General features: G+C 42.9%; 1 protein-coding gene across 1 annotated transcript in view; it reads right to left on the minus strand.

The window, feature by feature from the left end:
- LOC109882474 (neurexin-3b-like) overlaps positions 1–18450 on the minus strand; it is a 584958-nt gene that overhangs the window by 61608 nt on the left and 504900 nt on the right. The window contains exons 20-22 of the mRNA XM_031800486.1: positions 16738–16827; positions 14567–14676; positions 14213–14413 (exon numbers count right to left, since the gene is read on the minus strand). Of these exons, the coding sequence (XP_031656346.1) occupies positions 14213–14413; positions 14567–14676; positions 16738–16827 (401 nt within the window). The remainder of the gene's footprint in view (positions 1–14212; positions 14414–14566; positions 14677–16737; positions 16828–18450) is intronic.

Genomic DNA, 18450 nt, shown 5'->3' on the forward strand with positions numbered 1-18450 from the left:
ATTACCCAAGCCGCTAAGCTGAAATCTTTACTTTTCACAAATTAAACAACGAGGTCCCTTCTGAGTTCAGCTCCTAATGAGCACAAACCAAATTAAGCATATTCAATTAAGTCTCTATTTACAAAATATGAAAGTTGAAAACGCTGTAACTAACTGATGAAGGAATTGCATAAAATATACTCCAGAGCCTCTGTTGTACATGATTCCTGGTATTGACTGTTTACCAAATGGCCTGCTAGTGCACTACTTTTGACCAGAGCTATATGAGCCCTGTTTAAAAGTAGTGCACTGCATAGGGAATAGGGTGCAATTTGGGACGCATATATTGGCTTGCAACAGGCTTTAGTGTGCTGTAGTAGCGTAATGTATTATAACAATTCTCTATGGGCAACAATGTGAATTATTATCCTCGTCTTCCCCATTAGAAATGAACCAGAAAAGCAGCTGGGCTTAGCCAATAAAGCACTTATAATATATTTCATTATGACATCACAGACAACGCCACAGTATTTACATAATGTGTATTTATTCTGTGGCCCCAGGGTTGGCATGGTTACTTTCTAAATGTAAATCTGTTACAGTTACTAGTTACCTGTCCAGAATTGTAATCAGTAACGTAACTTTTGGATTACCCAAACTCAGTAATGTAATCTGATTACCTTCCATTACTTTTAGATTACTTTCCCCTTAAGAGGCATTAGAAGAAGACAAAAATGTATGTTACCAATTGAACGATATCTATTTCAGGAGAAATCAATGTTAAAGTTTACATAGCTGGCCATATATGGATGTTTAATGTTACTTTATGGGTTATGTAGGCTTCTTCTAACCCATCGCTTTCTACTACATATAATAATACATTCAATTATGTCTTTACATTAAAAACCAATGTCTATCAGAATTCCAGTCATTCCAATAAATGTTATGCCCCTTGATCTTCAAGAATAGTACTTTGAAATAAGGAACTATAGATTAGCCAAACAGTTTTACCTGAGCATGACCCCAAGACTAAGGATTTATTACCCAGCCTTACTCTGTTGGGCTCATTGATTTGAGTTGGAGAATAAATGCTGCCCTCATGGAACGGCCTGCTTTGAGCACTACTGAAAAGGGCTATTTACATGTGGAAAATGAATGTCGTATGCTGCATTTGCTATCGGCCTGTTGTTTACCTTTTAGTTGGTGACACTTTGATATCTTGATAAAATGCAGCTGTTTAAAGGGCAACTCCACAGATGAAACAATAACAAAATGGGTGCCCCGCCTCTGTTTTGGTAAAAAGCTGAGGGATGGGCCTGGAGAAATGTAACCACTCTCAGATTAATAGACAGAGCTATGATTGCAAGGACTGACCCTGCATTATGTAAAACATATTGTTTTAACCATGTTATGAGGCTATACAGTGTTTGTTTACATTTATAATGTTTACAAACATTGTTATAAAAAAACATATATTTTGGGTTCTCATGGAGTGTGACAGTTAAACTAAGCTCATGAGACATTTATAAGTTATATTCTTCAAGAATCAATGGATATATATATATATATATATATATAATTTACAAGTCCAAAAATGGATGTAGCAACTACAGATTGCTCCTTTAAGTCTATGAAAAGTGTGCCAGTTTGAGCATGTGTCCATTAGGCCTATGGATTCATTTTGTTTTTATTAGCAAGAATTAGATTGATCTAAACTCAGCAAAAAAAGAAACGTCCCTCTTTCAGGATCCTGTCTTTCAAAGATAATTTGTAAAAATCCAAATAACTTCACAGGTCTTCATTGTAAAGGGTTTAAAATAAACACTGTTTCCCATACCTGTTCAATTAACCATAAACAATTAATGGACATGCACCTGTGGAACGGTTTTTAAGACACTAACAGCTTACAGACGGTAGGCAATTAAGGTCACAGTTATGAAAATGTAGGACACTAAAGAGGCCTTTCTACTGAGTCTCAAAAACACCAAAAGAAAGGTGCCAAGGGTCCCTACTCATCTGCGTGAACATGCCTTAGGCATGCTGCAAAGAGGCATGAGGACTGCAGATGTGGCCAGGGCAATAAATTGCAATGTCCGTACTGTGAGACGCCTAAGACAGAGCTACAGGGAGACAGGACGGAAAGCTGATCGTCTTCGCAGTGGCAGACCACGTGTAACATCACCTGCACAGGATCGGTACATCTGAACATCACACCTGCAGGACAGGTACAGGATGGCAACAACAACTGCCCGAGTTACACCAGGAACGTACAATCCCTCCATCAGTGCTCAGACTGTCTGCAATAGGCTGAGAGAGGCTGGACTGAGGGCTTGTAGGCCTGTTGTAAGGCAGGTCCTCACCAGACATCACCGGCAACAATGTCACCTTTAAAAAAAAAATGTCACCTTTATTTTACTAGGCAAGTCAGTTAAGAACAAATTCTTATTTTCAATGACGGCCTAGGAACAGTGGGTTAACTGCCTGTTCAAGAGCAGAATGACAGATTTTGTACCTTGTCAGCTCGGGGATTTGAACTTGCAACCTTTCGGTTACTAGTCCAATGCTCTAACCACTAGGCTACACTGCCGCACCTATGGGCACAAAACCACCGTCGCTGGACCAGACAGGACTGGCAAAAAGTGCTCTTCACTAACGAGTCACGGTTTACTCTCAACAGGGTTGATGGTCAGATTCGCGGTTATCATCGAACGAACGAGCATTACACAGAGGTCTGTACTCTGGAGCGGGAACGATTTGGACATGGAGGGTCCATCATGGTCTGGGGCGGTGTGTCACAGCATCATCGGACTGAGCTTGTTGTCATTGCAGGCAATCTCAACGCTGTGCGTTACAGGGAAGACATCCTCGTCCACATGTGGTACACTTCCTGTAGGCTCATCCTGACATGACCCTCCTGCATGACAATGCTACCAGCCATACTGCTCATTCTGTGCGTGATTTCCTGCAAGACAGGATTGTCAGTGTTCTGCCATGGCCAGCAAAGAGCCCAGATTTCAATCCCATTGAGCACATCTGGGACCTGTTGGATCGGAGGGTGAGGGCTCGGGCCATTACCCCCAGAAATGTACGGGATCTTGCAGGTGCCTTGGTGGAAGAGTGGGGTGACATCTCACAGCAAGAACTGGCAAATCTGGTGCAATCCATGAGGAGGACATGTACTGCAGTATTTAATGTAGCTGGTGGCCACACCAGATACTGACTGTTACTTTGATTTTTATCCACCCCCCTCTGTTCAGGGACACATTATTCAATTTCTGTTAGTCACATGTCTGTGGATATAGTGGTCTCTGACATCATAGTGGTCTCTGACATAACACACACACACACATGCAAACACACACACACACACACACAACCTCCTATTAGCTCCACTACTATTCTATGACCGTCTACGTATGAATGGGTAATAAATTGTATTCATGTGTTATTCATTACTATATATTAATAAACATGTACATTTGAAGTAATTAAACACTCAATCATATTGAAATGACACTCTCTAGATTAAACTATGTACTTCATTTCAGCAGGTAGCTCACATAATTATTCTCCATTAGTTTCCCTCTCACCAACAATGCTAACCTATCAAGTAGAAGACGACGGACGAAAGCAAGTTCACACCGATGACAACAATGCTAATAACTTTAAACCCGCCTCCTCCATGGTCCAGGATTACAGCCGACTATCCTAATTACCCCCACGTGGGTGTGTGTGTGTGTGTGTGTGTGTGCGTGTGTGCGTGTGTGCGTGTGTGTGTGACATGGAGTTCATTGAGAAAGAGATGCTGATCTCCCTCGATAGGGTAGATTGTTTAAAGGATTCCATTGCCAGCTCCCATTCCCAACCAGAGGCAATATTGTTTGATTACACATCTTCCTCACACTACGTGCACATATCATACCTCACATACTTTTAATAAGACTATCCGGTACTCATTCATGAGTTATATTGATATATCTCTCTGCCTCCATATGATTAACACTGGGTTGTGATTATATGACAGCACGATGACTCACGCTACTCTCCTCTCCCCCTTTCCTCTCCTCCCATAAGAAAAGGGGGATAAGGAATAAGAGCTAAAATCATTAGGATTAGTCGTCTTGCTTTGAGGCGTAGCATCAAAGAAAGTGTAAACTGCTAAACGGAGGAGAACGTGGAAGTACAATCGCTCCGAATATATCTTCTCTTGGCTGTCTCTCCATATATATTCTCTAGGCAGAGTGAGAGAGATTCCCCCCTGCTTTCAGAAATGCTGGAGGCAACTCTCTGTATATGTGAACTCCTTGAATTACAACCGTACGGTCGGGCCTCAGCATGATATGCACTATACCTTTGACTACAGTTGAAGCTATTGCTTTAATCTGGGATTTAGCTGCTTTGAAGAATTCACACTGCAAATTTAAAGGGGAAAGATTGGCAGGCACCATTTTATGTCATCATTTTAGATTGCACTTCTCTTCATTTGGGAACTCTCTCTAGTGGTAGCCCCTCTGTATATGTCTATGGGACCACAGCTGGATCTCAATCAGCTCAGTATTGCTGGTCCCTGTGGAGCGTCAGTGTTATCCTCTTTCTCTACCAGACATACTCCCTCTGGGACAGACTATTCACACATCACTGGATATTTTCATCATCCCCATCCCTCCTCTCTACCTGGCCACCCTGTCCCAACCTGGGCCTCCAGGCCTCGCTCTGTGGGAGTCTACCTCCCACAGAGACTATCATTAATTAAGCGTGTGATTGGCTCTCTATCTGCTACCCCGCACCTCTAACGCTCTCTCTCTCTCTCTCGCTCCCTCTCTCGCTCCCTCTCTCTGTTGATGTTTCTCTTTCTCTTTCTCTGTCCCTCTCTATATTTTTCTTTGTCTCTCTGTCTCTTTCTGCAGTTGTGTTGATCCACAGATGAAATGCGATCCAACACCTCGTGGGACAAAGATGGCATGTCATGCCAGAGAGTGTCAGAAAGACTGACCAAAATAGCCCCAATTCAGTCTCTCCCTTTTAATTTATCTTGTCTTTCTGTCTTTCTCTCTCTCTGTCTTTCTCGATCTCACACACACTCCCAGCCAGGGGCCTTGCAAGTCTCTGCACTACCACAACATCACAATGTGCCAACTGCCAACCTCTAGAGGTTCTCTCCTCATCTCATGTCTCTTACAGTAGCTCTCACACCACATAGTTTACAGTCAACCAGGGATCTGTAAACCACAGCCCCAGAAAATGAATTCACAACACTGTGACACAACAGTGTGAATCAAAATGGCTACAGCCCTTGGACTTGAAGAGTTACTTGAAATAGTCAAGAGGGAAGCAAGAAAACAACTTATTGAGAGCTCCTCCAGACGTTAGAGATAGTTAGAGAGAGACTACTGTAAGATACCCCATGCCTATGGAGATCAGTCTGGCCAATAAGCATTCAAATCAACCTGGTATGCTAGGCACACTTGTTCATTTGTATGCTTGGTATCAGAGTCACCAAAATATACCAGTATTCGACTTTGAGAAGATATGGTCTCATAAAGACACCGTTTATGACCTGTTTTTGTGATACGGACAGCCTTGTGATAGTCTGTGATATAAAAAACACTATGTTTCTCCATAATAATACTGGGTATCCTATCTTCCACGGTGACCTTGTTGATGCAGCAGGCAGGCAGGGGAGACAGGCAGCAGAGACAGGCAGACGAGACAGGCAGCAGCGACAGGCAGGTGAGACAGGCAGACGAGACAGGCAGACGAGACAGGCAGACGAGACAGGCAGACGAGACAGGCAGACGAGACAGGCAGACGAGACAGGCAGACGAGACAGGCAGGTGATACAGGCAGGAGAGACAGGCAGGGGTGATAGGCACGGGATACAGGCAGGGGATACAGGCAGGTGAGACAGGCAGGAGAGACAGGCAGGAGAGACAGTTAGGAGAGACAGGCAGGGGATACAGGCAGACGAGACAGGCAGACGAGACAGGCAGGAGCAACAGGCAGGAGAGACTTGCAGGGGAGACAGGCAGGTGAGACAGGCAGGGGATACAGGCAGGAGAGACAGGCAGGGGAGACAAATGGATCTGAATCAGCAGGATGGCACCAGCATAATGCTCTATTGATGCCCATAAAGTGTGTGTGTGTGTTCCCTACATCTAGAGCACCCTATTCCCTACATCCAGACCATCCTATTCCCTACATCCAGACCATCCCATTCCCTACACCCAGACCATCCTATTCCCTACATCCAGACCATCCTATTCCCTACACCCAGACCATCCTAATCCCTACACACAGACCATCCTATTCCCTACACCCAGACCATCCTATTCCCTACACCCAGACCATCCTATTCCCTACATCCAGACCATCCTATTCCCTACATCCAGACCATCCTATTCCCTACATCCAGACCATCCTATTCCCTACATACAGACCATCCTATTCCCTACACCCAGGCCATCCTATTCCCTACATACAGACCATCCTATTCCCTACACCCAGGCCATCCTATTCCCTGTACCCAGATCTTTTTCTCCTCTCTTTACCTCTATGCAGGCGCTCGCTGCAACAGGCAGTGATGACACGAGAGGTCATCATTATCTAGGCACTGGATCATTTGTTTAACAGTGCTGGTGTCTGTTATATCAGGTGTAAATCTTCTGTCTTATCTGCTGTCTTGTGTGAATTTAAGTATGCTCCCTCTAATTCTCCCTCCCGTTTTAGAGGACCTGAGCCCTAGGATCATGCCTCAGGATTACCTGGCCTGATGACTCCTAGCTGTCCCAAGTCCAACTGGTCGTGCTGCGGCTCCAGGTTCAACTGTTCTGCCCGCGGCTAGGGAACCCTGACCTGTTCACCCTACGTTCTACCTTGTCCCGGACCTGCTGTTTTCGTCTCTCTCTCTATACCGCACCTGCTGTCTCGAACACTGAAAGCTCGGCTATGAAAAGCCAACTGACTTTTACTCCTGAGGTACTGACCTGTTGCACCCTCTACAACTACTGTGATTATTATTTGACCCTGCTGGTCATCTGTGAACGTTTGAACATCTTGAAGAACATCTTAGCCATGTAATCTTATAATCTCCACCCGGCACAGCCAGAAGACGACTGGCCACCCCTCAGAGCCTGGTTCCTCTCTAGGTTTCTTCCTAGGTTTTGGCCTTTCTAGGGAGTTTTTCCTAGCCACCGTGCTTCTACACCTGCATTGCTTGCTGTTTGGGGTTTTAGGCTGGGTTTCTGTACAGCACTTTGTTACATCAGCTGATGTTAAAAGGGCTTTATTAATACATTTGATTGATTGATTGTCTGTTGGTTGGCCCTGTTGCTCCGGGGCTGTTGGGAGAGTTATGGTTAGTATGAACACTGCCAATTCAATCTGTCCTCCAAGCATCAAAACAACGCTCGGCGTGATTACTTTCTTGGCAAGCCGGAGACATTCATTAGCTTACATTCACGATGCATTTTCACAAAACCCTTTGTTATACAGGGTTGCATGGCATGGCAGGGCCGAGAGGAGGCAGCGAGTCAGTAAAAGACAGGAAGAGACACCCAGGTTGTTTCCCGATTGGCACCCTATTCCCTACATACTACTTTTGAGTCCAGAGCCCTGGTCAAAAGTAGTGCTCTTCAAAGGGAATAGCCTGCAATTTGGGGGACTGGTGCCCCATCCCCATCCCCAGAGCTGACAGGACAGACTAGACATATATATTGAATCCCTAGAACGCCACTCTGAACATTACATTGAAGGGAAAGTCCAGTCTATGGGTTACATTTTTATGAGGCTAAGAGGAAGTGAAAGCACGTCTGTATAGGACTGACTCGGGAGAAGCGTTTCAACCCTCTGCCACTGTGAAACATATAACCGATCCTCTGCCACTGTGAAACATGTACCGAATCCTCTACCACTGTGAAACATGTATCTAATCCCTCTGCCACTGTGAAACATACAGTGCCTTGCGAAAGTATTCGGCCCCCTTGAACTTTGCGACCTTTTGCCACATTTCAGGCTTCAAACATAAAGATATGAAACTGTATTTTTTTGTGAAGAATCAACAACAAGTGGGACACAATCATGAAGTGGAACGACATTTATTGGATATTTCAAACTTTTTTAACAAATCAAAAACTGAAAAATTGGGCGTGCAAAATTATTCAGCCCCTTTACTTTCAGTGCAGCAAACTCTCTCCAGAAGTTCAGTGAGGATCTCTGAATGATCCAATGTTGACCTAAATGACTAATGATGATTAATACAATCCACCTGTGTGTAATCAAGTCTCCGTATAAATGCACCTGCACTGTGATAGTCTCAGAGGTCCGTTAAAAGCGCAGAGAGCATCATGAAGAACAAGGAACACACCAGGCAGGTCCGAGATACTGTTGTGAAGAAGTTTAAAGCCGGATTTGGATACAAAAAGATTTCCCAAGCTTTAAACATCCCAAGGAGCACTGTGCAAGCGATAATATTGAAATGGAAGGAGTATCAGACCACTGCAAATCTACCAAGACCTGCACAAATCTGGCCTTTATGGAAGAGTGGCAAGAAGAAAGACATTTCTTAAAGATATCCATAAAAAGTGTCGTTTAAAGTTTGCCACAAGCCACCTGGGAGACACACCAAACATGTGGAAGAAGGTGCTCTGGTCAGATGAAACCAAAATTGAACTTTTTGGCAACAATGCAAAACGTTATGTTTGGCGAAAAAGCAACACAGCTCATCACCCTGAACACACCATCCCCACTGTCAAACATGGTGGTGGCAGCATCATGGTTTGGGCTTGATTTTCTTCAGCAGGGACAGGGAAGATGGTTAAAATTGATGGGAAGATGAATGGAGCCAAATACAGGACCATTCTGGAAGAAAACCTGATGGAGTCTGCAAAAGACCTGAGACTGGGACGGAGATTTGTCTTCCAACAAGACAATGATCCAAAACATAAAGCAAAATCTACAATGGAATGGTTCAAAAATAAACATATCCAGGTGTTAGAATGGCCAAGTCAAAGTCCAGACCTGAATCCAATCAAGAATCTGTGGAAAGAACTGAAAACTGCTGTTCACAAATGCTCGAGCTCGAGCTGTTTTGCAAGGAGGAATGGGAAAAAATTTCAGTCTCTCGATGTGCAAAACTGTTAGAGACATACCCCAAGCGACTTACAGCTGTAATCGCAGCAAAAGGTGGCGCTACAAAGTATTAACTTAAGGGGGCTGAATAATTTTGCACGCCCAATTTTTCCGTTTTTGATTTGTTTGAAATATCCAATAAATGTCGTTCCACTTCATGATTGTGTCCCACTTGTTGTTGATTCTTCACAAAACAATACAGTTTTATATCTTTATGTTTGAAGCCTGAAATGTGGCAAAAGGTCGCAAAGTTCAAGGGGGCCGAATACTTTCGCAAGGCACTGTATATCCGATCCTCTGCCACTGTGAAACATATATCCGATCCTCTGCCACGGTGATACATGTATCTAATCCTCTGCCACTGTGAAACATATACAGTATCTAATCCTCTGCCAATGTGAAAAATATATCCAATCAATCGCCACTGTGAAACATATAACCAATCCTCTGCCACTGTGATACATATATCCAATCCTCTGCCACGGTGATACATATATCCAATCCTTTGCGAAACATGTATCCAATCCTCTGCCACTGTGAAACATATACCCAATCAATCGCCACTGTGAAACAGACATCCAATCATCTGCGAAACATGTATCCAATCCTCTGCCACTGTGAAACAGATACCCAATCAATCGCCACTGTGAAACAGATATCCAATCATCTGCGAAACATGTATCCAATCCTCTGCCACTGTGAAACAGATACCCAATCCTCTGCCACGGTGATACATATACCCAATCCTCTGCCACGGTGATACATATACCCAAACCTCTGCCACGGTGATACATATACCCAATCCTCTGCCACGGTGATACATATACCCAATCCTCTGCCACGGTGATACATATATCCAATCCTCTGCCACGGTGATACATATACCCAATCCTCTGCCACAGTGATACATATACCCAATCCTCTGCCACGGTGATACATATACCCAAACCTCTGCCACGGTGATACATATACCCAAACCTCTGCCACGGTGATACATATACCCAAACCTCTGCCATGGTGATACATATACCCAATCCTCTGCCACGGTGATACATATACCCAATCCTCTGCCACGGTGATACATATATCCAATCCATGATAAACCAAGCAAGGAGAAGAGCTCAAATCCCCAAACCTGGCAAGTAAAGGAATCGCTTAAACCAGGAGCCGCATGGTTGGCAGCAGTAGTAGTCATGTGGACAATGGTAATTGAAACAGAACTAAAACCCTTATTGAAGAGGCCAATACTTACTTGACTGTCTACTTGTTAGAATTATACTAATAATCTTAGAACATTACATTCAGAAAGTATTCAGACCCCTTGACGTTTTCCACATTTTGTTACGTTACAGCCTTATTTAAAAATCATCATCAATCTACACACAATACTCCATAATGACAAAGCAAAAACAGTTTTTTTGTGTGCACGTTTTAATAAAATATGAAACTGAAATATGACATTTAAATAATTTTTCTGACCCTTTACTCAGTACTTTGTTGAAGCACCTTTAGCAGTGATTACAACCTTCCTTGCGTCTTTTGGGGTATGATGCTACAAGCTTGGCACACCTGTATTTGGGGAGTTTCTCCCATTTTTCTCTGAAGATCCTCTCAAGCTCTGCCAGGTTGGATGGGGAGCGTTGCTGCTCAGCTATTTTCAGGTCTCTCCAGAGATGTTCGATTAGGTTCAAGTCTGTGATCTGGCTGGGCCACTCAAGGACATTCAGAGACTTGCCCTGAAGCAACTCCTGCGCTGTCCTGGCTGTGTGTTTATGGTCGTTGTCCTGTTAGAAAGCGAACCATCGCCCCATTCTGAGGTCCTGGGCACTCTGGAGCATGTTTTCATCAAGGATCTCTCTGTACTTTTCTCTGTTCATCTTTCCCTCGATCCTGACTAGTCTTCCAGTCCCCGACACTGAAAAACATCCCCACAGCATGATTCTGCCACCACCACTCTTCACCGTAGGGATGGTGCCAGGTTTCCTCCAGGCGTGTCGCTTGGAATTTTGGCCAAATAATTCAATCTTGGTTTCATCAGACCAGAGAATCTTGTTTCTCATGGTCTGAGAGTCCTTTAGGTGCCTTTTGGGAAACTCTAATAGGGCCACTCCACCATAAAGGCCTGATTAGTGGAGTGCTGCAGAGATGTTTGTCCTTCTGGAAGGTTCTCCCATCTACACAGAGGAACTGTAGAGCTCTGTCAGAGTGACCATCGGGCTCTTGGTCACCTCCCTGACCCCCCTTCTCATCCGATTGCTCAGTTTGGCCGGGTGGCCAGCTCTAGGAAGAGTCTTAGTGGTTAAAAATTCTTCCACTTAAGAATAATGGAGGCCACTGTGTTCTTGGGGACCTTCAATGCAGACATTTTTTTTGTACCCTTTCCCAGATATACATGCCTCAACACAATGCTATCTCCGAGCTCCTAAGACAATTCCTTCGACCTCATGGCTTGGTTTTTGCTCTGACATGCACTGTCAACTGTGGGACCCTATATAGACATGTGTGTCTTTCCAAATCATGTCCAATCAATTGCATTTACCACAGGTGGACTCCAATCAAGTTGTAGAAACATCTCAAGGATGATCAATGGAAACAGGATACACTTCTCAGATAAGTCTCTTAAAAAAAGGGTCTGAATACTTATATAAATAAGTAAGTATTGGCATTTTTCTACGGCTGGCCTTGCTTTTCAACTGGCTACCCCTACCCCAGTCAACAGCTCTGCACCCCCCCCAGCAACTTGCCCAAGCCTCCCCCATTTCTCCTTCACCCAAATCCAGACAGCTGATGTTCTGAAAGAGCTGCAAAATCTGGACCCCTACCAATCAGCTAGGCTAGACAATATGGACCCTCTCTTTCTAAAATTATCCTCCGCAATTTTTGCAACCCCTATTACTAGCCTGTTCAACCGCTATTTCGTATCGTCTGAGATCCCCAAAGATTGGAAAGCTGTCTCGGTCATCCCCCTCTTGAAAGGGGGAGACACTCTAGACCCAAACCGTTACAGACCTATATCTATCCTACCCTGCCTTTCTAAGGTCTTCGAAAGCCAAGTTAACAAACAGATCACCAAACATTTTGAATCCCACTGTACCTTCTCCTCTATGCAGTCTGGTTTCCAAGCTGGTCGTGGGTGCACCTCAGCCACACTTAAGGTCCTAAACAATATCATAATCACCATCTACAAAAGACAATACTGTGGAACCGTATACATCGACCTGGCCAACGCTTTTGACTCTGTCAATCCCCGCATTCTTATCGGCAGACTCAACAGCCTTGGATTCTCAAATGACTGAGAAACCAAGAGTTCAGTGTGTCAAATCGGGGGACCTCTGCCAGTCTCTATGGGGGTGCCACAGGGTTAAATTTTCAGGCCGATTCTTTTCTCTGTATACATCTATAATGTTGCTCTTGCTGCTGGTGATTCTCTGATCCACCTCTATGCAGACGACACCATTCTGTATACCTCAGGCCCTTCTTTGGACACTGTGTTAACTAACCTCCAGATGAGCTTCAATGGCATACAACTCTCCTTCCGTGGCCTCCAACTGCTCTTAAATGCAAGTAAAACCAAATGCACGCTCTTTAACCGATCGCTGCCCTCACCTGCCCACCCGTCCAGCATCACTACTCTGGACGGATCTGACTTAGAATATGTGGACAACTACAAATACCTAGGTGTCTGGTTAGACTGTAAACTCTCCTTCCAGACTCATATTAAGAATCTTCAATCCAAAATTAAATCTAGAATTGGCGCTTCCTATTTTGCAACAAAGCATCCTTCACTCATGCTGCCAAACATACCCTCGTAAAACTGACTATCCTACCGATCCTTGACTTCGACGATGTCATTTACAAAATAGCCTTCAACACTCTACTCAGCAAATTGGATGCAGTCTATCACAGTGCAATCTGTTTCGTCACCAAAGCCCCATGTTACTCACCACTCCGCCCTATGTGCTCTCGTTGGCTGGCCCTCGCTTCATATTCATCGCCAAACCCACTGGCTCCAGGTCATCAATAAGTCCTTACTAGGTAAAGCCCCGCCTTATCTCAGCTCACTGGTCACCATGGCAGCAGCCACCCGTAGCATGCGCTCCAGTAGGTATATCTCACTGGTCATCCCCAAAAGCGCCTTTCCTTCCAGTTCTCTGCTGCCAATGACTGGAATGAATTGCAAAAATCACTGAAGCTAGACACTCGTATCTCCCTCACTAACTTTAAGCATCAGCTATCAGAGCAGCATACAGACCATTGCACCTGTACATAGCCCATATGTAAATAACCCATCCAACTACCTCATCCACATATTGTTATTTATTATATTTAATATATATATATATTATTTCTCCTTTGCACCCCAGTATCTCTACTTGCACATTAATCTTCTGCACATCTATCACTCCAGTGTTTATTTGCGAAATTGTAATTTTACTTCATTTGCACACACTGAACATAGACTTTTCTATTGTGTTATTGACTGTATTTTTGTTTATTCCATGTGCAACTCTGTTGTTTGTGTCACACTGCTTTGCTTTATCTTGGCCAGGTTGCAGTTGTAAAGGAGAACTTGTTCTCAACTGGCCTACCTGGTTAAATAAAGGTGTTCTCAACTGGCCTACCTGGTTAAATAAAGGTGTTCTCAATTGGCCTACCTGGTTAAATAAAGGTGTTCTCAACTGGCCTACCTGGTTAAATAAAGGTGTTCTCAATTGGCCTACCTGGTTAAATAAAGGTGTTCTCAACTGGCCTACCTGGTTAAATAAAGGTGAAATAAAAAAACAATACAATTAAAATAAGGTTTTTCTGTTTTTTATTTTTAATAAATTTGCAAACATTTCTAAAAAAACTGTTTTCACTTTGTCATTATGTGGTACTGTGTGTAGATTGAGGGAAAAACATCTATACATTTTAGAATAAGGTTGTGTAAATGTAACAAAATGTGGAAAAAGTCAAGGGTCCGGAATACTTTCCGAATGCACTGTGTGCCCAACAGGTAACATGATGTAACATCACACATTTCCCTCCACTAATCTTTCATACACACACGTCCATTTCCTCCCTCCCTGATCAATGACCTTCCCCCCCCATCTTCCCCTACCCATACCTGAATGGTGGGTGGGGAGCGCTGTTTCCTCGTGGTGGTCGTTGACAGAGTCGTAGTGGTCTCTATGAAGGTGGTGGACATCTCAGGTGGCACAGAGGTGGTGGTGCGGGCAGCGCCCCTACTGGTGGGCATGTCACCCACCAATCGGACGCTCCCGTTCACCTTGATGTTGGCGTGACCTTCGGCAGCCATGTTGAGGACCTTAGAATAGTATATACTATAGAATTAGATTTTACTTCCTGCTTTAATTATATGTGAACACTCAAAATGGCTGCCAGTCCACCCATTACGGATTTTTCAGCTGGAGTGGATTTCTTTCGACTTTTATTTATCAAATCAGTCAATGAATCGTACCTTTAGTCCGTTGTAGTAGAGGCCAGACAGCTGGCCCTGGTAGGGACGTTTACGGTCATTACCACCTATAGAGATGGCCGCCTGGGTGTTGAAGATGGTGAGCTGCCGGCCTGAGAGGAGATGAGAGGGGGACAGCAGGGAGAACACCATTACAATGCACTTAAATTGGTTGTACTTGATTTATTTAAGTAGTCTACACTCATATTGTCCACACGTTGGTTTTACTGCATTTATAAATCTTTACCTCTAATGCTCCTCTGGTGACAAGCGCTGGGAGTTCGTTAACGTTAGCGTGAAGATGTGTCAATGCATCTCGACTGATGCATATTTAACGTGTCGATGTTTTAATTGTGTCTGTATCAGACCTGGGTTCAAATACTATTTAAAATATATCACTTGAATATTTGAAGGTATTTGGAAAAATACTTGGAAAGTATTGGAAAATACTCTAATAAACTCCTATGCGCTTAACCCATGTATTTGAAAACAGTATTTGAAATAAGTTTTTGAAAATACTCTCAAATACAATTTGGTATACTTTCTTATTTATTATATATGTATTTTTTTTACAAATAACCATTAAAATACTCAAACACAGCTACTTGTTTTGGACTGTGTATTTGAAAATACACAAATAAAAAGTATATTAAATACCAGATACTCAAATACACATGTATTTGAACCCAGATCTGTAAGGTCAGTTAAGTGTGTTTGGAAAAGATCTTTGACACATGAAAACAGAAACATTGACTGCATTCCCCTGAACAACGCAATATAATCAGTAACAGTTCAATGATTTCAAAGGAAACAAGTGAGTCCTTTTGTATTGCAACATAATGGGATAAAATGCAACTAAAAGACTGTCGTACATGTCCTGAAATACACAGTAAACCATCGCAGTCAAAACACACTGCTCATGCATTAGTTCTGAAATGAAATATACAAATAACACTCAGAATACAAGAGAATCCTAATTGGAAATCAAATTTCCATAACACACACACACAGCACTGCAGGCTCATTGCATTTGTCACATTCACAATTACAATACATTGGGCATGAAATGAAAAGGGAAATAAATCTCATATCATTGTAACATAAAAATAAATATTATGTTGATCCATGCATGTAGTACATGCTAATAGGATCATAAACTGCTTTGTGTTTTTAGACGTTGTTAAAGGGACTTTATAATCATCTTAGCAAGTTTAGGCAATCCACTTTAAATGTAGTTTATAATGATATTATGTCAAGCACGAAAATGAGTAAGAAGCAGAATATATCGGGAGCACAATTCTCCATTACACCTCTCCATTGTAATAAACAGCAGTGAGGTAGAGACTAGACAATGAATAGTAAAAGACTGTGTGGAATGGAAGTAGACCATTTCATTCCAAATGTTCTATTCAATTGTACCTTTATTTAACCAGGCAAGTCAGTTAAGAACAAATTCTTATTTTCAATGACGGCCTGGGAACAGTGGGTTAACTGCCTGTTCAGGGGCAGAACAACAGATTTGTACCTTGTCAGCTCGGGGGTTTGAACTTGCAACCTTCAGGTTACTAGTCCAACGCTCTAACCACTAGGCTATGCTACACGGTGATGGTCTTTATGTTATTGCTGAGTAGAGTTCGGACAATTAGGTCCCAATTACTGTTACTATTGCTGTTGCCAAAACAAGAGGAATGCTTCGGTTGGATGTGTCAAACCGTGGGAGTAACACCACAACATAGAGCCTGGAACTTAGTTTAGAGCTCCAACTCAAACAAATATAGACTCTCTGTTAAGTTTGTCCACAAATATTACTGGAGCTTTCAGCAGGGAGATTTGTGTTTCTTTTTTTTAGCAAAGTTCAACTATTGGTTGTGAGAGATCAGATTTGATCATGTGTTGTTTGTGGATTACACCAGTCCCTTTAATAACTGGTCAGCGTCAATGATTCACAACTCTGAGTTTAAACATGATGACAAGAAGGGAATGGCAACAAAATGAGGAAAAAAACGAACAAAATACAATTGACAGTAAGTTTATTTTAATTATGGTTTAATGGGTTTAAAAAGGAATTGCTGTGGATCCATTCTAGAAGGATTGAGGGGTAAAAACAAGCCAATGACATGACAAGAAAACAAAAACATTCCAGAATATTCTAGAAGATCTGGTAAAAGGTTTACCTTTCTCCTGCAGCCAATCTTCTACCGGCCTCTTATAATTGAATGGGATTTTCTTATTACCCATTTGATAGCGCTCAACGTCGCTTGGTCCTTTAAAGTTTGAAAGTTTAGAGAAAAACTTAAAACAGTCGTCAAAAGCAACTGTCAAACAATCATCATTCACATTTAGACACCGATTTAGAAAAATGGTTTAGCCTTGTTTATAATGAAAAGTAAAAAAAATGGTTATGCGGGAATTTCTACATAAATATTTAGTTGTTTTTAATTTAGAAAACTTGGTAAAATAGGATTTTTGGAGAATATTGGACAGTCTACTTGAGCAACGCTTGGTTTCAAATAAATAAACAAACAAATAAACATAGACAACCTGGAAACCCACGTCCTTGAGAACAGAACACACAAAGAACCTGGAAACCCACGTCCTTGAGAACAGAACACACAAAGAACCTGGAAACCCACGTCCTTGAGAACAGAACACACAAAGAACCTGGAAACCCACGTCCTTGAGAACAGAACACACAAAGAACCTGGAAACCCACGTCCTTGAGAACAGAACACACAAAGAACCTGGAAACCCACGTCCTTGAGAACAGAACACACAAAGAACCTGGAAACCCACGTCCTTGAGAACAGAACACACAAAGAACCTGGAAACCCACGTCCTTGAGAACAGAACACACAAAGAACCTGGAAACCCACGTCCTTGAGAACAGAACACACAAAGAACCTGGAAACCCACGTCCTTGAGAACAGAACACACAAAGAACCTGGAAACCCACGTCCTTGAGAACAGAACACACAAAGAACCTGGAAACCCACGTCCTTGAGAACAGAACACACAAAGAACCTGGAAACCCACGTCCTTGAGAACAGAACACACAAAGAACCTGGAAACCCACGTCCTTGAGAACAGAACACACAAAGAACCTGTAAACCCACGTCCTTGAGAACAGAACACACAAAGAACCTGGAAACCCACGTCCTTGAGAACAGAACACACAAAGAACCTGGAAAAGTCAGTCAATCGTCTGTGCATTCATTTGTGTTGAACAATACATTCCACATTTCAATCTACATAAAAACATAATTAAACCTCAACAGCTGTGAAGGGAAAAAGATCAGTATGTTAAATAGGTTTGAATGTCTGAACAGCCCTACTCAGGAACATATATTTTGAACCACTTTTTCCACTGGACAACACCTGAACACTTGATCTGTGTCCCCAATGGCACCCTATTCCCTATATATCGCACTACTTTTTTACACAAAAGTGCAAAAGTAGTGCACTATGTAGAGAATAGTATTCCATTTGATACATAACCCTGCTCTTACATTTCATGCGGCCAAGGAACAAGTCAGTTCAACAACTATTTTGGAGGGAAGGAGGGGAAATAGGTAGCGAAGGAGTGAAATAAAACAGGTAATTTACAGAGCTGCAACCCTGTTGGGAGAAAAGTCCCCTGATGACAGGGTTTTGAGGAGGACACAGGATACAGATGACATTATTACCAGGTGGAGTAGGAGTGTGTCTGTGTGTGTGTGTGTGTGTCTGTCTGTATGTGTGTCTGTGTGTCTGTCTGTGTGTCTGTCTGTATGTGCGTGGTGCGCATGGGTGTGTGTGATTTTGAGTGTAGTGTGTATGTGTGTGTGTGTGATTATGGGTGTAGTGTGTGTGTGTGTGTGTGTGTGTGTGTGTGTGTGTGTGTGTGTGTG

Source organism: Oncorhynchus kisutch, linkage group LG21 (assembly GCF_002021735.2).
Source record: "Oncorhynchus kisutch isolate 150728-3 linkage group LG21, Okis_V2, whole genome shotgun sequence".
Lineage (NCBI taxonomy): Eukaryota > Metazoa > Chordata > Actinopteri > Salmoniformes > Salmonidae > Oncorhynchus > Oncorhynchus kisutch.